Source organism: Bombyx mori, chromosome 17 (genome assembly GCF_030269925.1).
Source record: "Bombyx mori chromosome 17, ASM3026992v2".
NCBI classification, from domain to species: domain Eukaryota; kingdom Metazoa; phylum Arthropoda; class Insecta; order Lepidoptera; family Bombycidae; genus Bombyx; species Bombyx mori.
Window position 1 is genome coordinate 10,657,100 of NC_085123.1, and position 21,965 is coordinate 10,679,064.

General features: G+C 39.3%; 4 protein-coding genes across 4 annotated transcripts; 3 read left to right on the forward strand and 1 right to left on the reverse strand.

The window, feature by feature from the left end:
• The first annotated feature begins 9,981 nt into the window (after positions 1-9,981).
• On the forward strand, positions 9,982-11,957 carry LOC101741458 (rRNA methyltransferase 2, mitochondrial). Its single transcript, XM_004932444.5, has 4 exons — positions 9,982-10,152; positions 10,221-10,473; positions 10,671-10,872; positions 11,281-11,957. The coding sequence occupies exons 2-4, from the start codon at positions 10,316-10,318 to the stop codon at positions 11,671-11,673; spliced, it is 753 nt and encodes a 250-aa protein (XP_004932501.1). The 5' UTR covers positions 9,982-10,152; positions 10,221-10,315; the 3' UTR covers positions 11,674-11,957.
• On the forward strand, positions 11,760-13,004 carry LOC119629796 (uncharacterized). Its single transcript, XM_038016976.1, has one exon. The coding sequence runs from the start codon at positions 11,760-11,762 to the stop codon at positions 13,002-13,004; it is 1,245 nt and encodes a 414-aa protein (XP_037872904.1).
• Positions 13,005-13,060: 56 nt separating this feature from the next.
• LOC119629769 (uncharacterized) lies at positions 13,061-16,435 on the forward strand. The gene has a single exon (XM_038016848.2). The coding sequence runs from the start codon at positions 13,072-13,074 to the stop codon at positions 15,874-15,876; it is 2,805 nt and encodes a 934-aa protein (XP_037872776.2). The 5' UTR covers positions 13,061-13,071; the 3' UTR covers positions 15,877-16,435.
• Positions 16,427-21,139, reverse strand: LOC101744482 (uncharacterized). Its single transcript, XM_004932548.5, has 4 exons — positions 20,658-21,139; positions 20,372-20,582; positions 19,876-20,091; positions 16,427-17,495 (listed from the first exon to the last, which is right to left on the reverse strand). Exons 1-4 carry the CDS (start codon positions 20,772-20,774, stop codon positions 17,272-17,274), a joined length of 768 nt encoding a protein of 255 aa, XP_004932605.1. The 5' UTR covers positions 20,775-21,139; the 3' UTR covers positions 16,427-17,271.
• Positions 21,140-21,965: the final 826 nt, after the last annotated feature.

Here is a 21,965-nt window from a genome sequence, read left to right on the forward strand (position 1 = left end):
TTATAATTTGCGTAATTACTGGTGGTAGGACCTCTTGTGAGTCCGCGCGGGTAGGTACCACCACCCCGCCTATTTCCGCCGTGAAGCAGTAATGCGTTTCGGTTCGAAGGGTGGGGTAGTCGTTGTAACTATACTGAGACCTTAGAACTTATATCTCGAGGTGGGTGGCGCATTTACGTTGTTAGATGTCTATGGGCTCCAGTAACCACTTAACACCAGGTGGGCTGTGAGCTCGTCCATCCATCTAAGCAATAAAATAAAAATAAAAAAAAATGATTTTTTTATAGAAGAATTATAAATAATATGCTATAATGCTGATAAAAAAATAAATCAATTCCTCATTTTTATATTTTTATTTCTATTTCGTCAAGACAAAATTTAAAAGTGTTAAGTAAATCAGGTAAAAAATGTATCATGCATGCATTACGATATATATATATATATGTATATGTATATATATATATATATATCCTGCAACACTTTTGGCATCCAATGAACACAAAAGTACATTTAAAGTGGCGACCACCGACATTTGGCGACCAATATGCGGTCGCCACTTTGTTTCTCAATATTTTTTACACCATTCAACTGTAGATGGAGTTATGGTTACTATATCAATTTTTGAGATGGTCACCAAATTGCCTCAGAAACGTTTGGAAAAGCATATCGCAGTGTCGAGTGGTGCCGCCAGAGGGTGTGTATACGTAGCGCTGTATATTGGCTTTTACCATACCGATGATTTGGCGTCGCCAGCCAGCTCGAAATTTCGCTTGTGAACAACGTGACGTTGCTGACTATTCACTTCGGATTCAAATTATACAAAACTATGTAAACGTGCGTGTCGTGGGTGTAACCCACTTATTAATAGTAGTACTAGTAATTATTTCGGTATTACGGTCGGTACATTGATATTGATATTTTTTTTACTAAAAAAGTTTTTTTGGTGTCATATTTGCAATTATACCATATATTATATGATCATTATACACCTGATGAATGTGACTGTAATTATCAAGCTAGGTTCATCTAGGTTTACTTCTACAGATTAATTAGTGGTTAATTCTCTTTTGTTTATAATCAAAATGGATTAAAAGCAAACGAGAAACGGATAATATTATAACAGCCGGCATTATAGTATTCTAGTCGCTGTTTATGCGCTAAGATTTCTTGTGTAGAAGAAATAAATCACCCTCAAATTCCTGTGACACTGAAACTTTGCAGATTACTAGGTGTCACCGGTGACACCTTATTTCGGATTTTGATTCTTAAGATAACAAAAATCATATTTACTATAACTGTTATTACTATAATATATTCGCTATAAATATAGCGAAAATCAAGAATCGAATAGTCATAACAAGTCTCTTTCGTTTTCTGATTATGATGTTCGAAACATTAATTTCAGATTTTTCAACACTTCTGAACCAAGACTTTATGATTATACTAAATTATAATAAATAATTAATATGTTATTATTATTATTAATAATAAAATAGGTATTTGGATATGATTTTCTAATATGGCAGTGTGCTAGCTGCCTCCTGTCACATTCTTAACAAATAAATTATTTAAACTCAAGGTCTTAAACATAACTAAATCTGCAGGTACAGGTGGCAACAGAAATTTGTGACGAAAATAATCTTGAAAAAAGAGCGAATTTCACATTGAATTCTAATGTTAATTCAAGTACATTCACAAATTAGTACATTGTGCGCCAAGGGAGAAAAGTGGAACATTTCCTCCCGCATATGAAACACTGCACGCTTTTTTTACAATAAAATCATATTTTCTTACACTATTTTTCAAATTTATTAAAATTTATTTTCTATTTTTTAGTTGGGTTTCTATAAAAGCGTATTTTGTTAGTTTTTTTAAACTATTATTTTTTCTTTTTTAGTTGAATTTCAATGTTTTCAATTTTGTTTTAATATTGAATTGTCATCGGTCCTTAATAAGTATACCAAATTTTGAGTTAATCCGGCGTTTTGAAAATCATGTTCAAAGATTCCGTTCCAAACATACATACGTCTGAAGCTAATAAAAGCGTATTAAATACCACAAACACACAAAAATAAAATAAAAAAAGGTTACGTCTTGCTGCTTGAGCAGTGCCCATCTGCGGAGGTGGTGGTCCTTGGTGACTTAAACGCTCATCACCACGAGTGGTTGGGGTCCAGAACCACTGACCTCCCGAGTCGGGCAGCCTATGATTTCGCTTTGTTCTACGGCCTCATCAGCTGGTGACACAGCCCATCCGTGTCCCAGACATTGAGAGGCACGAGCCTTCTTTGTTGGACCTTCTGCTGACATCTCACCCAGCTGGATACAGTGTGGTGGTCAACGCTCCACTTGGATCGTCTGATCACTGCCATATCCGTACTGCGATACCACTCTCTCGCCCTAGTCGTCGAATGATGACCGGGTTTCGAAGAGTTTGGCGGTACAGGTTAGCAGATTGGGACGGAATGCGTGAATTTTACGCATCCTACCCATGGGGGCGCCTCTGCTTTTCCTCCGATGATCCTGACGACTGTGCAGACCGGCTTGAAAACGTGGTGGTTCAGGGGATGGAATTATTCATTCCTTCTTCTGAGGTGCCCGTTGGGGGTCGCAGCAAACCCTGGTATAATAAACCTAGCAGGGATGCTGCACACCTCAAGCGGTCCGCATACGCGGCATGGAATGATGCTAGGAGATGCCAGGACCCCGACATTTCGGAGGAGAGGTGGAAATTTAACGCCACCTCTAGATCCTATATGAGGACTATTGCCAAGGCGAATTCGGAGAACGTTGCCAAAATTGGTAAGCGACTGAAAGGCTATACCTCTGGGAGCCGTGCTTTCTGATCGCTGGCTAAGGCTGCAGAAGGCGACTTCTGCAGGTCTTGTCTCCCACCACTACACCACTACGTAAAGTCGATGACAGTCTGGCCCATAGTGCGAAAGAGAAGGCTGACGTTCTGGTCAAATTCTTCGCCTCGAACTTTTTTTTATTTATTTATTTATTTATTTATTTATTGCTTAGATGAGTAGATGAGCTCACAGCCCACCTGATGTTGTTACTGGAGCCCATAGACATCTACAACGTAAATGCGCCACCCACCTTGATATAAGTTGTAAGGTCTCAAGTATAGTTACAACGGCTGCCCCACCCTTCAAACCGAAACGCATTACTGCTTCACGGCAGAAATAGGCAGGATGGTGGTACCTACCCGTGCGGACTCACGACAGGTCCTACCACCAGTAATTACGCAAATTATAATTTTGCGAGTTTGATTTTTATTACACGATGTTATTCCTTCACCGTGGAAGTCAATCGTGAACAATTGTTGAGTACGTATTTCATTAGAAAAATTGGTACCCGCCTGAGATTCGAACATCGGTGCATCGCCTCAACACGTATGCACCAGACGTTTTATCCATTAGGCCACGACGACTACATTTGACGACGACGAACTATGGATCATCCACTATGGATGACCGGGGCGCCACACCACCCAACATCCCCTGGTGTGATAGCTCTCTGCCTGAGATCTGCTTTAGACAGTGTGCAGTCAGGCGGGAGCTGCAGGCCCTGGACGTCCATAAGTCGAGAGGGCCAGATTGCATCCCTGCAATGGTTTTGAAAACCTACGCCCCTGAGTTGACACCTACGCTAACGCGTTTGTATCGCCTCTCGTATAGTACTAACTAACAGGGTCCCGTCTTCATGGAAAACCACCCACGTCCATCCTATCCCCAAGAAGAGTGACCAGTCGGACCCATCGAGCTATAGGCTTATCGCGATAACTTCCTTGCTTTCCAAGGTGATGGAGCGAGTAATAAATACACAACTCCTGAAATGACCGACAATACGGTTTCCGTCACGGTCGCTCAGCCGGCGACCTTCTTGTATACGTATACCTTACTTACAGGTGGGCTAAAGTCTTGGAGAGCAAGGGCGAGGCTCTTTCTGTGAGCTTCTTTTTTTTTGTTTTTATAGCTTAGGTGTGTGGACGAGCTCACAGCCCACCTGTTGTTAAGTGGTTACTGGAGCCCATAGACATCTACAACGTAAATGCGCCACCCACCTTGAGATATAAGTTGTAAGGTCTCAGTATAGTTACAACGGCTGCCCCACCCTTCAAACCGAAACGCATTACTGCTTCACGGCAGAAATAGGCAGGGCGGTGGTACCTACCCGTGCGGACTCACAAGAGGTCCTACCACCAGTAATTACGCAAATTATAATTTTGCGGGTTTCAATTTTATTACACGATGTTATTCCTTCACCGTGGAAGTCAATCGTGAACATTTGCCGAGTACATATTTCATTAGAAAAATTGGTACCCGCCTGAGATTCGAACACCGGCGCATCGCTCAACACGAATGCACCGGACGTCTTATCGCTTAGGCCACGACGACTTCAATATCTTATCACGAAGGCCTTCGACAGGGTCTGGCATAGGGCACTTCTGTCGAAGCTACCATCTTACGGTATCCCCAAGGGACTCTACAAGTCGATCGCTAGCTTTTTGGATGGGCGGAGCATCACGGTCGTTCTAGACGGTGGCTGCTCCGATACCATGATCATTAACGCTGGTGTTCCACAAGGTTTGGTGCCCTTCCCCACGCTTTTCATCCTGTATATCAATGACATCTATTGATGGCATGCATTGCTATGCAGATGAGGGCACGGGGGATGCGCGATATATCGGCCATTAGAGTCTATCACAGAGCGTTGTGCAAGAGAGACGATCTAAGCTTGTGTCTGAAGTGGAGAGCTCTCCGGGGCGAATCTCCGAGTGGAGTGAATCGAACTTAGTTCAATTCAACCCGTTAAAGACAAGTTTGCGCGTTCACTGCGAAGAAGGACCCCTTTGTCGTGGTGCCACAATTCCAAGTAGTATCCCTGAAACCTTCCACGAGTAGTCCTTTAACGAATACTTGGGGACTTTATAAAGCACATGTCCGGCCTCGCGTGGAGTACTGCTCCCATCTCTGGGCCGGGGCTCCCAAATACCAGCTTCTTCCATTTGACTCCATATAGAGGAGGGCCGTTCGGATTGTCGATAATCCCATTCTCACGGATCGTTTGGAGCCTCTGGGTCTGCGGAGAGACTTCGGTTCCCTCTGTATTTTGTACCGTATGTTCCATGGGGAGTGCTCTGAGGAATTGTTCGAGATGATACCGGCATCTCGTTTTTACCATTAGTAGAGTAGAATTCATCCATACTACCTGGAGCCACTGCGGTCATCCACAGTGCGTTTCCAGAGGTCTTTTTTGCCACGTACCATCCGGCTATGGAATGAGTTTCCCGAGCGCTATGACATGTCCTTCTTCAAACGAGGCTTGTGGAGAGTATTAAGCGGTAGGCAGCGGCTTGGCTCTGCCCCTGGCATTGCCGAAGTCCATGGGCGACGGTAACCACTCACCATCAGGTGGGCCGTATGCTCGTCTGCCTACAAGGGCAATAAAATAATAATAATAATAATAATTGACTGCACATGTCTTCCACTATTATAAGACCTGTGAATGGTAGTATATTTTGTCAGTAAGTGAACATGTCAGAAGTACACGCTAATGGGAGGAAGTCCGACGTTTATAGGAATGAATTAAGTATACGGAACAATATACAGAGTTCCAATTTATTTCCAAAAAAACGGTAGACTTATCTGTAGTGAATTGATTAGCAATATATTTAAATATACGCGGATGGGGTAAGTACACCAATGTGGTTTGGTGGTCAAAAGTACTGCGAAGAATATTGATATTAGTATATTAGTATTTTCTACGATATTGCGACAAGGTGAATTTCGAGTTACATAGTCAGTTTCATATTCGTTAATACGTTAATATACATGATTAATTTTGCTCTAAGTCTATTAGAAGTGGTGGTTGTCAGAAGGTTGGAAAATGAAAGGTTGCCAAAAGAGTTACTTCATTTGTCATCATCATCGGAGTCATCTTTATCGAAGTTGGTCACCTTCCAACCATTTGAAGGCATATATGTTGTCCTGCTCAATCCAACCATACTCCAATGGGTCTAAAGTTGTGGGTTGCTTTTTGTAAGCATTTCTCCAAATAGAAGAAATATAGTGGGCCATGGTATACTGGAAAAAAATATAAGCATAGTTGTATCTATAAATACAAGGACGTAGAAAGTCTGCTGATGTAGATATGAGTTTACATAGCCGGATACGACATTCAGATCCTTAAAAAAGTCTGTGGAGTTCTCAGTAAAATTCCACTGTCTTACTTTCCTTTATTCCATTACAAAAAATATATCTTTAATGACACTATTTTCTTTGCCTGTTCAGGTGAACTTTGAAACAAAAATAAGTTTGACACTCCATCCAATTCAAAAGAGACTTTTTGTCGGAAACGCTTTCAAGCGAAGCTGCGTGAATTCTTTTATTTTGTTAATTTAGTGTGTCTTCGGGTACAAACATGTATTAAAAGTGACATAATAAACATTTAGTATCTGTGAAGGTGCTTAAGTAGAGGAAAATAAAACAAAATCGCCGTTTGTGGCTTCTCGGGATCCTTCAAAAACTCCACTGAAAAAGTTTCAGTAAATGACCATGTGGTAATTATGTTAAATAATGAAACATAGTTCTTCGGATGTACATACTGACTTTTTTTATTCTTTACATAAAATTATACGACTAACTAATTGTTGCTAGGCAACAACTATTCTTCTTAATATAAACTTATGATGGTTACATATACTAAGAAGGCCAGTTCTAACACCCCCACTTAACCACATAAGTTTTATACATTTATTAAGTTTAATTCTGTTCACTGTTTTTGTTTTGCATCAGCGAATTGTATCCATCTAACATGGCTGTGTGCCATAACTCTCGATCCGAACGTTCCAATGCGTCCTCAACTGACTTAGGATCTGATCCCTCGGTAATCAAAAAATTATAGATCATATCTTCTTGTATTTTGGGACGTCTAATCCTCTTTGAATAACGACGTTCGTTTGTAGAGGTGCTTGGATCATTTGTAGAGGAGGTTGGATCAGGAGTATTCATTCCCAATTCCCCCACTGCATCAGGATCTCCTATATGTACAGGAACCTGAGGCATTACCGAATGATAATTATTATTTACTAAAACCTCATTGCTCTGCGCACTATCCACATACTCCAGATGAATGGTTTCTTTTCCATAATTCTGAACATTTTCAAAAAATACTGCGTCCCGAGCGATTATTAGCCGAGTTGGATTCTTAATATCCACGAAACGATAGCCTTTTTGATTCAAACTATAGCCAATCATAATTAGTTCCCTTGACTTTGAATCAAATTTCCTTCTATTGTTTTCCTTAATGAGTACTTGAGCTTTACTACCAAAAACCTTGAGATTGGTGATATCCACTCGTTCACCTGACCACACTTCTTCAGGAACTTTGTCTGAGATAGCCATGGTTGGAGACCTATTTTTTAAATACATAGCTGTTAACACAGCTTCTCCCCAAAATTTTTTGGACAAACCACTATCTTGCAACATACAACGTGCCTTTTCAATTACAGTACGAATTGTACGCTCTGCCACTCCATTTTGTTGCGGAGTGTGTGCCACTGAAGTCTGATGATGGATACCATTAGCTCGTAGAAAGCTTTGAAATTCATAGTTTATATATTCAGTACCATTATCGCTACGCAATTTTTTGATCTTTTTATTAGTTTGATTCTCCACAAACACCTTGAATTCCTTAAATTTAGCAAATACTTCTGTTTTGGATTTCAACATATATCCCATAACTTTCCGACTAAAATCGTCAACAAAGATAAGAAAATATCGAGCACCACCCCATGTCTCTTCCTCCATGGGTCCAGCTAAGTCCGTGTGAATCAACTCCAATATATCCTTAGCTCTTTTATTCTTCCTTTTTGGGAACTTTTTTACGCACTGTTTACCTTTACAACAACTGACGCATGGTTCCTTACTAAATTCATTCAAGGTAAAGCCATCAACTAACCCTCTTAATTTATTCATTAGAGCTGGTGATAAATGACCTAAACGCCTATGCCATAACTTATATTGATCGTTATCAGGCGAATTAATGTCTTTAGTAACCAATGCCTTGTCATCTCGGTCTACTACATATAGCCCATCTTTTAAAGGTGCTTCTAAAATAGTTTTTCCCACTAAGGATACATCTCCAGATTTGTAAACTTTACAAGAATGTTTATCAAAAACAACTGTACAATCATGCTTACAAATACTACTAACAGAAAGTAAATTGGTTATCAAATCTGGTATGTACAAAACATTCTCAAATTTTAACTTATAATTAGGCATCAATACATCACCCTTTACCTTAGATAATATTTTCTCATTATTAGCTGTAGTTATATACTTTCGGTAACCACCTTTAGCATTTACTAAAACATTATCTGATGATGTCATATGAGATGTTGCCCCAGAATCTATAATCCAATTTCTCGACTTTCTCATACTAGAGAGTAAGGTAATAAAATCATTAGTCTCATTTTGAGCTACGCATACATTTGCATTACCTTTCTTATCCCTATCTTTATAAAATTTACATTGCCATTTAAAATGACCTTTCTTTTTACAAAAATGACATATTATTGCCTTTTTCGCACTACTACTAGGTTTTTCGTTATTAGACACTAACACAGAATCCATTTCAACTGCCGGCTGCTTGCGCTGTCCTTCCTTCATTAGAGCAGATATGACCGCTTCTGAAGTTAATTTCCTTCCAGAATGTTCCAACGCCATCACCAAAGGATTGTATTCCTCGGTCAACCCAGCTAACATTATGATCCCAATGAATTCATCATCCAGTCCTGATTTGATTCGCTGTAAAGCCTGACTTGTCGCCTGCACTTCATTGATGTATGCTTCGATATTTGCGAAACATGATAATTTCAAATTAAATAATTTTCTTAATAAAGTGAGTCGTCTTAGCAGTCCGCCATCGGCGTAGGCCTTTTCTAACGCATCCCATGTTTGTTTTGCCGTTACGGCACCGGTAACAATTGGGAAAATGTTTTCTTCCAAGAGTAGACATATTTTTGCTCTTGCTTTACTATCTCTCTTTTTTAATTCAGGAGTATCAAGTGTGTCTGTACTTACACAGTCCCATAGATCACAATCTGTGAGGAACATCTGCGTCGCGAATGCCCATGTTCCATAATTGGATTGTCCACGCAATTTTTGTATTGTGGACTGCATGGTCGCCAGTATATATATAATCCAAATACTTATTTATATATTTATATAACGGTACCTGGGCCCATAACCTGTGGTAATTATGTTAAATAATGAAACATAGTTCTTCGGATGTACATACTGGCTTTTTTATTCTTTACATAAAATTATACGACTAACTAATTGTTGCTAGGCAACAACTATTCTTCTTAATATAAACTTATGATGGTTACATATACTAAGAAGGCCAGTTCTAACAGACCATCACAATGATGATGGTCATTTACTGAGATTATATTTCATCCCATATCATCTCATCTCATTTCATTTAATTTCATGCTAATATTGATTAAGTTTCCTACGTTTTTTATTATTCATAAACTGTTATTAATTAAAGCTTTGTTTCATTTTCCCACATTTCAGCACTTTCACCGATACTAAACAGTTAATAAACAACCGTTATTACACATTTAAACCCGAAGAAACATTAAATAGACAAAATAAAACAAATCACACAACTTCACTTCACGCGTTCCCGCCAAAAAGTAAAAAATTATTATTATTTACTGAGACTTTTTCAGTGGACTTTTTGGAGGATCCCAAGAAGTTATAATACGTCCAGCGACTTTGCTTCATTTTCCCACATTTGTGCACTTTCAAAGATATTAAACAGTTAATAAACCACCGTTATTATATATTTATACCTGAAGAAACACTAAATAGACAAAATAAAACAATTCACACATAACTTTACTCTTCGCGTTCCCGCCAAATAAAAAGAGATTTGACCTAAAAGTCTTAGTTACCAGGTCATAAAATCCCTTAAAAAAAGGGTAAAGGACATAGATTATTCTCAGTGTAAAGGAAAAGGGAAATGGTATGTAAAGGAAAATTAATGATTAATATCAAATATTACCTATCTATGGTGAATAATGTATGTATGTAAATTCACAACAGAAAACGAAATAGAAACGAAAATAATAAGGTACGGTACCATTGATGATTGAAGTCTGAAGATCTAACTTAGTGCTAACCTGTATTGAATTTTTGAAGGAGAACAACAAACTTTGTGCTTGTGCATCACTGAAATATCGTGATATAAATATATATTAATTGGGTTTTGCATTAATAACAAAGACGGAATCACAATGCTTTGTTCGCATCGAGAAGTGACGCATATCAAATTGAATTACACGAGAATGTGCTTCTTAGTGAATTGTCTAAAAAGATTTAAAAGTTCACAAGAATGGCTGAGTCGTCAAAAGGCTGATCCTTATGTAGAGAAAGCTAAGATATACAACTATAGGTAAGTTTAAGTTGAAACTTATCAACAACCAATCTATACTTAAATCCTGTGTAATATTGTGTTTTCTTATAATAGCATGATAACATTGATAGGTGTGAAGTACCAGCATTACTTAATGATAGATTAAGCTATTTAGAGTCACATTTTCTCTAGTAAATATTTCAAGAAAATGAATAATCATTAATTGTAAACATCAGATGTCGCAGTGCCTTCAAATTATTGGAGATGAATGAAAGAACCAATATATTGAGACCTGGCCTAGCTGTTATTGATCTTGGAGCATGTCCCGGTTCTTGGACGCAAGTGGCGGTTCAGAAAACAAATGCGGATGGTGCAGATCCTAGTAAGCCCAAGGGAACAGTCTTGTCAATTGATAAACTTCAGATTTTTCCTATTCAGGTAATTTAAAATTATTTGTGGATCCTTATCTACATTTTCATATCATGTTACTTATATTCTTGGAAATAAAACTAAATAAGAAATTGAATTCCCACTGTACCCAGTACTTCACATAATCACAAGTAATTATAATATATCGACACTTGAAAGGCAAATGTGACTAAGCGACAATAACTGCTTTGTACATACATGATAGGCAATAACCATATTCGATGTGCAAAAAAAAATATTTTTAGGTCTATTAATATCATTTCAATCCTACAGCTAGATTCGTTAAAATAGAATTTTTTCAGGTGTTTCAACTTTAAATTAGTCTACTGTAAAGTTCACACATTGTCGCTTAGTCACGTTTGCCTTTCAAGCATCAATATGTATAGTAGTTGTTCCATACAACCTCTTTTTCAACAGGGAGCAACAATACTAAATAACATGGATTTCTCTACAATTGAAGCACATGACAAAGTTGTAGAAGTTTTAAATGGCCAACAAGTTGATCTAGTTCTCTCTGACATGGCTCCCAGTGCAACAGGTGTCCGGGAATTGGATAAAGATAGAATAATTGGTCTCTGTTACATGGCTATCAGATTTGCAGCACTTGTGACAAAAAGAGAAGGAAATTTACTATTTAAAGTATGGGATGGAAAAGAAGTTCCTATACTAGAAATGGATTTAGCAAGGTTTTATAAGAATATAAAGATATTAAAGCCGATGGCAAGCAGGACTGAATCTTCAGAAAAGTTTATTTTAGCAAAGGGATTCAAGGGGATACAGAGACCTTTACAAAATGGCAGATGGGGTTGAATAGGTTTAGGAATGTGGTTGTGGCCTTGGCATCAAGGCCACAACCACACGTTCACGTTCACGTTCCGCGTGGTCAGTCCATCAATATGGATATCGTGAAGTGTAATAACTGTAACATAGTTATTTGTGAGCTATTGGCTTTTGTGCAAAATAAAGCTGATGTAATGGATGAAGACAGTATACTTCGTCTGTGTTCTACTGCGTTCACGACTGATGAAATCACACAGGCGAAAAAATTACTTTTCGAGTCTGTACAAACTACAACTCGAAGGGTACATAGAAAAGGTGAAGGAAAAAGTAAGCGAGATATGGAAGATATTCTATGTGTGATCAAAGAAACAGACCCTGATTTGGTACCTATTTTTGTGGCAAGGGACTTACATCGTCTTCCCCCGGTCACATTTGACCATATAGATGCCACGAGATTGTTAAGGGACATTATTAAACTGCAAGATAATGTGTTGTTTATAAAAGAAAACTATGCTACAAAAGAAATGGTTTTAAATCAAACTTCGGAGATATATGGAAACAAAAAGAGAGGGGCTGCTATTTTACAAGACAGTTTTGATTGCAATAGTAGTCCAGTTGGTCTTCCGCATATTTCAACGGAAGAATTTCAAACCGATTCAACGGATATCATTCATACTTCTTGCATTGACAACACAAAGACTCAACGCCCGGTGGCTCACTTACTGTCATCTGATTCGCTCGCACGCAAGGTAACATGTCATAGTGGCCTCTCACTTTCGCGTCCAACTGAGCGGCTGAGCGGAGAAAACGGTTCTGGAGGTAGGCGATCGGCGGTGTCGCCTGTACGTGTAACATCGCGCCCGGCGAGAACCGAGGTGAGTCAGCCTAGCAGCAACTCATATGCTGAGGCGGCTGCGCGCGCGCCTCGGGCTTCGGAGGTAGCGGGTTCGAGTACTAGTGCAAGTAATGGGAAAATTTGCAAAAATGATGACTGGGTCCTGGTGCAACGAAGGCGTAATAAGAACAGATTCACTGCAATGACGGGAAAAGCGGATAGTCATTACAATACATTTAAAGCGGCAAATACGAGAATACCGTTTTATATATATAATGTTGATATTAATTGCATGACGGAAGATATTTCTAATTATATTATGAGCAAGACCGGTGTTGACGTGCAATTAGAGAAAGTAAATATGAAATTTAAAAAAGACTACGGAGGGTACAAGTTTATGATACCTAAGGATAAATTATCGATATTTATGGATGAGAATTTATGGCCTTGTGGGGTATCTTACCGCAGGTTTGTACAGTATAATAAATATGGGAAAACAAGTGATGAACAAAAATTAATTACTTAAAATGGATAAAGATAATCACAAGACATATAAAATTATGAGCTTCAACTGTATGAGCCTAAAGAGGTCTATGGATTGCATACGGCTACTGAGTAAGAAGGTGGATGTAATGGCACTCCAAGAAACATGGTTATTACCAACCGAAGTACCTGATCTGGGGTTGTTAAACAAAGACTTTTCTTATTTTGGTAAATCAGCGATGGACAATAGCAGTGGGTTATTGCGCGGCCGTCCTTACGGTGGCGTAGGCCTATTATGGAGAAATGATTCATTTCAATCGGTGTCTGTGATCCCCTGTGCGAGTGAGCGTATTGTCGCGATCAAAGTGTGTGTCGCGGATCGGTCTATGTTATTTTTTAGTGTATATATGCCTACTAACGAACTTGATCATTTATATGAATTTGTTGAATGCCTCAGTGAAATATCTGCTATAGTTGAGAATGAACATGTTGAATCTATATATGTGTTAGGAGATTTTAATGCTCATCCTGGCAAATTATTTGGAAATGAAATGTTAAGTTTTTGTGCGGAGCAGAATTGGCTATGTGTGGACATTGAGAGACTAGGTATTGACTCTCAATCATATACTTACACTAGCGATGCGCATGGTACCTGTTCGTGGCTCGACCATTGTTTAACTAGTGTGGCCGCGTGGCGGACAGTAGTAAACGTAAAAATACATTATGATGTTTTCTGGTCAGATCATTTTCCATTGGAGGTCGAATGTAATCTTGAAAGGGTTAGATCCATGACTATTCCGCCTAATATTAGTAATGTAAATAAAATTATATGGGGTGAACGCACAGGAGATCAAATTGATATGTATTTTAAATATTGTAATGATAAATTGAAATTAATAGATTTTCCTCTAGAATTGAACAAATGTTGTGATAAAATGTGTACTAATGTGAATCATCAATCTGTTATAAATAATTTTTATATGTGTATTATTAATGCTTTAACTGAAGCCTCTATTAACTGTTATGATAATTTTAGTAATAAGTGTGAAATAACCCATAGGGGTATTCGACCATTGATTGGGTGGAACAAGCACGTCCGCAGTGCTCACCGGGTGGCTAGACAAACTTTTCTTTGCTGGGTGTGGAACGGGAAACCTCGGAAAGGAACAGTGTATAGGGATATGGTGGAATCGAGAAAAATATTCAAAAAACAGCTTAAATTTTGTCAAAACCATCAGGAACAAATAAAAATGAATATTCTTGCCACAAAACACGAACAAAAAGACTTCCGAGGTTTCTGGAAACAAACAAGGAGATTGAGTCCAAAAGCTGGTATCCCGGTGAGCATTGATGGCGAGTGTGAGCCTGTGAGGATTGCTAATCTGTTTAGGAACCATTTCAGGGTACAATCACCCGGTCAGTTAAGTAGAGGTGCTGATGCTGGGGTGGTGGACCCGAGTCGACCCTCGCAAATACCACCTCGGATAACAACGAAGGAAATAACTAAAATTATAATGAATATGACTAAGGGTAAGTCTCCCGGTCATGACCACCTCAGCATTGAGCACTTTCAACACGCCGGTCCGCATTTACCTAGATTGCTAGCGCTCTTATATACCTTCTGTATCAGACATTCGTATCTGCCCGGGGCGTTAATGAGAACGGTCGTTGTCCCGATTTTAAAAAATAAAACAGGCGACGTATCGGATCGTAACAACTATCGGCCGATCTCCCTGGCAACCATAACTGCTAAGGTACTCGATGCAGTGCTCGAGCGGCAGGTGAGTGATCATCTTAAATTAAGTGATGCTCAGTTCGGTTTTAGACCGATGTTATCTACCGAGTGTGCAATCCTGTCGCTAAAGCATGTGGTGGGATACTACACGGAGAAGAATACGCCTGTTTATGCAGTGTTTCTCGATCTTTCGAAGGCTTTCGACCTAGTCAGGTACGACTTGTTGTGGGGTAAGTTGAGGCAGACGGGCGTACCGGGACCTTACGTGGACTTGTTCTCCCATTGGTACGAGTATCAGACCAATCAGGTAAGATGGTCAAACACACTTTCGGAGGAGTACAGGTTGGAATGCGGGGTGAGGCAGGGGGGCTTAACCTCACCGGCGCTTTTCAACCTGTATATTAATGAGTTGATCGAGGCACTCGGTGAGGCACGTGTCGGCTGCTCGATTGATGGTCACTGTGTGAACAGCATCAGTTACGCTGACGACATGGTGCTGTTGAGCCCATCGATCGGTGCTCTCCGGCGGTTGTTGTCCATCTGTGAGAGGTACGCGGAATCTCACGGCCTCCGCTATAATGTTAAAAAAAGTGAACTGCTCGTCTTTAAGGCAGCAAAGACAAAACCGAGTTATGTGCCACCAGTGACGCTCGGAGGTACTCCACTGAAGAGGGTTACTGAGTTCAAATACCTTGGCCATATTGTAACTGAGCACCTTAAAGATGATGCAGATATTGAAAGGGAACGGAGAGCGTTGGCTGTCCGCTGCAGTATGCTGGCCCGCAGGTTCTACCGTTGTACCGCACAGGTTAAGGTAACCTTGTTCAAGGCGTTTTGCCAGTCCTTATATACCTGTACCCTGTGGGTTCGATATGCGCGGCGGGCATACAATGCTCTCCGAGTGCAATATAATAATGCTTTCAGGATGTTGTTGGGGCTCCCGCGGTACTGTAGCGCATCAGGTATGTTTGCGGATGCTCACGTGGATGATTTTTCATCAATCATCCGCAAACGAACGGCCTCACTGATGCGTGGGGTTCGTGCGAGTACTAATAATATCCTGATGGTTATAGGTAATAAACCCGAATGTGCTGTTTTGAGACACTGGGTTCATATACATACCCATATACCAGGTGCCTCAAAGCAGCGCAGATTTATGATTTATGAATTAAATGTTTAAATGTTTTAATTGCAAATTTTAATTTTAATTTTAATTTTACTAACATAGTTCTAAGTATTATTCAACTTACAACATATGGACTTAAGAGGGTCTGAATTAAATGAATTTTATTTTATTTTTTTTTTTATTTTATCACCTATACAAGTGGTCCGCAATGCCTGACTCAAAAGCTACATGCGGTTCTTTGACTGCTTGACTATCAGGCTATGGCTCTTCAATGAAATTATTAGTCTGGGCACGGAGTAATACTTTTGAACTAGTAGAGCACTTAGGCATTTCCAAAATGTTGCCATGTACGTATGAGAAAACATTTTTGTAATGCAAGGCTATGGAAAATAGCTGTTTGAATCAATTTCAATTGTATATTATCTATATTTGGCCATTTTGGATGATAAGATTTCTGCCCACTGGCCAACACCAATGAGTAGTAGTGACCACTTTACCACCCACCCGATGGTGGGTTACGAGTGCCACAACATTGTGCAATAAAAAAGTTAATAATTGAGATATGATATAAACTGTAACTGTGTAAATAAATAAAATAAGGATAATAAAATAATTTACTTTTATTTTTGCTGTAGCATTTTGAATAGACCATAACAGTAACCAAACATGACAATTACATGTTGCACTTGCAATAATAAAATATTTCATAACTTGAAAGTTACAATTATTTTCTTTAATATTTATAAAGCCATACCAAAAATAAATTTATCAATAGAAATTAGTCCACCATTTGTGCTCTTTTGCAGGTTAATATTGTTTTAAATATCCTAAATTAAAATGAACTATTACATTAACATTAATTTATGTAAACAGCTTTAAATAGAAAATAATGTTCATAAAATTTGTATCTGTATTATTAGGGCACTGCTTGCTTATGAAGCCATACTATTTGATAGTTTAATAAAATATTTTTTTTGTTATGTTTTTAACAAACAAATGTGGCTATTTATGAGTATTAGGTCGGCAAAAGTATAACTAAATAAAGTACTCTGGAATTTAATTTCACTTTAAAGTAATTAACATTACGTCAGTTACTACGTACATAAAACTCATATTTCAAGAGATTATGGCCTGCGACTGAAATCTTTAACAGGGATAACGAAACTGTAATAATTTTAAAATTATTCTGAATTAAAGATATTTTATTAGTGGGAAGTCATTTTTAAAATAAACTTCAATATATGTTGACTTTGGAAATTAAAAAAAAATGGTTCGACTTTTTTTTAATGAAATTCAATTAGCATCCAATTTAATGTTAATAAAAGTTCTCTATGACTCAAATAATTTCAATTTGCAATCATCCCTGTTTTAACATATTTGTATATTATTTTATTTTCTAAAATGCTAGATTTTCAACCTCTGAAAATTGGTGTTTTATAAAAGCACGAATTAGACGAATTGCGATCGCGTTCCAGTTGAGAGTTTATTGAGTTGTGCGGCAGAAAGCAGGCTTGAGTGTGCAGCATGATCGAGTAACAATAGGCGTTCTCCACGCTCGTCGCTGTTGGCCAGATTAGATCGAGCACATCGCCCGCTGCCCGTTTCTAATGCGAAGCTGCTCACTGCGCAAATAGCATAGATGAAGGTCAGCACAAACAGAGCGCAACCAAAATCTGAAAAATAAATTATGTGCTGAAAACAAACTTTCAAAAAACAAAAAGAATAAAGTTAAAAAAACAAATGCCCGTAGGTAATTTTCTTATCCCTGTAGGTGGCGGCCTCCCCCCGGTGAAGGTCAAGGGGCGACCTGAGGGGGTGAGGCCGCGCGGCGTGCTACCAGCACTCTAGCGCGCTGCCGTGGAGTGATTAGAGCGACCGGTCGACGGTGTATCGCGTCCCGACCCGGCAGGCTGGTTCTGGTCCAGCGGGGTATTCCGGGACACCAGCGGCACCGTCTGGGCGGCCCGACGGGCTGCCGTACCGAGATGGCCGACGTTTCAGAGCCTTCGATTCGCCTCGAAGGCTCCGTCGGCTGGGCGTCCTTGGGGTGAGCCGCGCCGTCTGGTTGTAGTGTTGACCGCGGTAGCCCCCCTACCTCATCCGGGTTCTGACCTCGGAGGGGATCGGACGTAGGGTGTAAGAGTGCAGGGGAGTCGTTTAGTTGGTGGGTCCTAAAATCCTTGGGCCCGCGGTCTGCTCACAACACCATGCAGACCGTTGAGTCTCACATACCCCGCGCGCCCCTTTTGCGCGGGGACCTCGTAGGAGGTACGGCCCTCTACCCGAAAAAAAAAAAAAAAAAAAAGAAAAAAAAGGTAATTTTCTTATGATAGCTTAAAAATTAAACGTTAGTTTAATCAGTAGCTATTTTCGGGTTCTCGCATCGAACGTTCTTTTTCAGTTTTTGGCTCTAGTCCATGAAAATGAAAGTCCCAGTATTTCTGGACCATGGTTGGTAAATGTAAAAACCTAAATTTAAAATTTTATGCGATTTACATTCAATTCAAAAGAAATCCCAAAAAAAAGAATCAAATGGCGTGGAATGATCCGGAATAAACTCTTGTTGCGATTATTGAGGAAACCGAAGCAAGAAGAAGAACATTCAATTCCTAGCCAGGCTTCCTCCTGTGTAACGACAACGCATGTACGTCATTTTGTTACTTCCGGCTTTCCTACTGTAAACCCTGTGGAAATCAAGAAACTAGCAGTACTACGAACTCGAACTCATGATCGTATGCCGCAGTCGTATATACCGGTCAAGTTATCGTTTCGGTGGTTAAGATGCCTATCGCGAAAACCTAGAACATGTTACGATCGCAGACTATTTTACACTTAATTGCTGTTTATACCAGGATCTCTTGCGTCATAAGGAAAGACATCAGTTGCCAAAACTACCGTTACGCGAAAACTTGTTAAATTATTATATAAGGTCAACTTTGCAATTGGTATTATTTTTCCCTTGGCGTTGAGATTTTTCGTTTCAGCATAAATTTTTTTTATTGCTAGGTGGGTGGACGAGCTTACAGCCCACCCGGTGTTAAGTGGTTACTGGAGCCCATAGACATCTACAACTTAAATGCGCCACCCACCTTGATTGTGAACTTTTCTTATAAACCAAGTATTGACTAAAGAGACAAAGCTCAGAAGCTTTGAAGTCGTCGTGGCCTTAAGGATAAAACGTCCGGTGCATTCATATCTTGCGATGCAACGGTGTTCGAATCCCGCAGGCAGGTACCAATTTTTCTAATGAAATACGTACTTAACAAATGTTCACGATTGACTTCCACGGTGAAGGAATAACATCGTGGGTACGTAATAAAAATCGAACCCGCAAAATTATAATTTGCGTAATTAACTATTGGTGGTAGGTACCACCACCCTGCCGCCTATTTCTGCCGTGAAGCAGTAATGCGTTTCGGATTGAATGGTGGGGCAACGGTTATACTTTAAAAACTGAGATGTTAGAACTATATCTCAAGGTAGGTGGCGGCATTTGGAGATGTCTATGGGCTCCGGTAACCACTTCACACCAGGTGAGCCGTGAGCTCATCCACCCATCTAAGCAATAAAAAAAATTGTGAATTTCATAGCCCAAAGTTAAACAGCTAGTAATTCTTAATTTATTTATTACGTCAATGGATGAACTCTTCACGGACCTCGTGGTATTAAGTGATTACGGGAAGCAGGAATATATACCTGCTTCACGACAGTTGTTCGTGAACATGTGTAAGTACGTATTTCCCTAGAAAAACTGGTACCTACCTGCATACTTGGTACAAGTACACAGACCGTCTTCTCACTTGACTCTGTGTTAATGGATCTACTATCACAGGCAACATTACAAGCTATGTAAATTCAGACTATCAGTCCTTTCGGTTGCCGAATTAGAAAAAAGCGAAGGGCAGTAAAAAGTTTCGCTCACCTAAAACCTTCAAGTTTTAAGATTTTATATTTCTGATATTTGAGTGTGTTTATACTTATAATGGATTAATTATTTATGATCTATACATAGTAAAACGTGAATAATATTTCGAAAACGTTAAGAGCACTTACGGTAAAAGTTATGACTTCCAAACAAATTAACAATACAAGGGTATCCATCCCCTACTACTATGGCAACGATCAGCAACACGACTCCGACACAAGCCGCCATTATCCAGGGCAGAACATACTCGCGTTTGTACTTAACTGCGCCATGCAGCAGTGAGATACAACACATTAGGTATATCGAGGTCAAGATGGTGCTTGTATACAGGAATATCACTGTAACTGAAACATAAGAATCATATCAATGTTATTAAATTACACCAGTTTGGTCATTTGTAACTAAACATAAAGCCATTAGTTTCATAATACAAAGGCGCATAGAACCTCTAGCTAGGTTATCATGGTACTAATGAATTACCTACCAATAAAATAAAAAAGGTACTTTAAGAACAAATATAGTTGATCGACGAACATGGAAATACGTACGTATATTTTATGTATAAGTATGTCTTTTTGTATATTTTATGTGTTGTTTCTTTTTTAGCTTTTGCTTAAAACATACCTGAAGCAAGATGCTGAGCTTTCGCAAAACGCCGCTGATTGTTTCTGCTTGTAACTTCGCCTTCATGAAAAGTGAGCTTATCGCCGTAAGCTACTTCATAAAATCCTCGCCTTTCTGCATCATCTTCCATGTCGTTGTGTAGCATGTTTAACATTTCTCCAACGTGAGATATGCCAACCAATAAGATTATCAAAATAAACGAAGAAAGCGCCTGCAATATGCAAATCTCCTTTAGAACTTGGTTTAAACAATATTTAATGAAATTCTGGAAGTACTTTATACTTACAATCTGATGGACGGCAATCAGAATTGTACCTTGGCGCAAATTAAAAACGTACAAAAAATTATTAAGGCGTATCATCATCTTATGCGAGAGTTTACATTTCTTTGTTCTATCAAACATTTGGTTGGTTTATGTCGTTAGGGAATCGCCAGCAAAGATAACGACCATTGTTTGCACATGGCCCGAACGAAATGAACTCCGTAGACGACGCGCATGTTAAGTTCTATCGATTTATGTTTATATAAGACGTGCGTAACGCGCAAGTTGTTTCTCGCGAAATTCGTAACTTTTTTTACCATTTTCAATTTTGCTCCTCGTAAGACATGAATTCAAATGATGTAGGTACTAGCACATCTATGTATATAAAAAGCAGACAGGCCTTTGTGGTCGTATTGCTGCACACCTCTTATCATCATCAGCAAAATTATGAAAAACCGATAGGTCATACCTTTAGGACTACCTTTAATAACTAGTTCCTCTGTAAGGAAAAGAACAAGTTAAACGCAGCGCTAAGTAGGTAGCAGACGGGAATTAGGAGAAAAATTGATTCCGTTTATTTAATTACACCCGCACGATTAGTTTTTTTTTATTGCTTAAAAGGTTGGACTTGCTCACAGCCCACCTGGTGTTAAGTGTTTACTGGAGCCCATAGACATCTACAACATAAATGCGCCACCCACCTTGAAATTAAGTTCTAAGGTCTCAGTATAGTTACAACGGCTGCCCCACCCTTCAAACCGAAACACATTACTGCTTCACGGCAGAAATAGGCAGGGTGGTGGTACCTACCCGTCCGGACTTACAAGAGGTCCTACCACCAGTAATTACGCAAATGAAAATTTTGCGGGTTTGACTTTTATTACACGATGTTATTCCTTCACCGTGGAAGTCAATCGTGAACATTTGTTCGTACCTACATATTTGATTCGAAAAATTAGTACCCACCTGCGGGATTCGAACACCGACGTCTTATCCTTTAGGCCACGACGACTACAAAATCATCAAGGTATCGGTATCCTTTATCTGCCGCGAAAAGATTACGCGTCCCGGATTTAAGGGTCCCCTGCTAATATAATATAAATTATACTGCCGTGCAACTAAGACTTCGACTATTGTCTCAACGTGGTGGTGTAGCCGTGAAGGCTTTGACAACTAGGTATATATCAGATGGACCGTTAACTATTCCGTTCAACAAGAGCATTACAAAAATACAACATCAAGCACTAGATGAATGCTGTGGCTGTAGATATAGGAGCATGTCAGCAGACTGTGCACAATAGACCAATGTTAGACTTAGTTCGAGTATTTTAA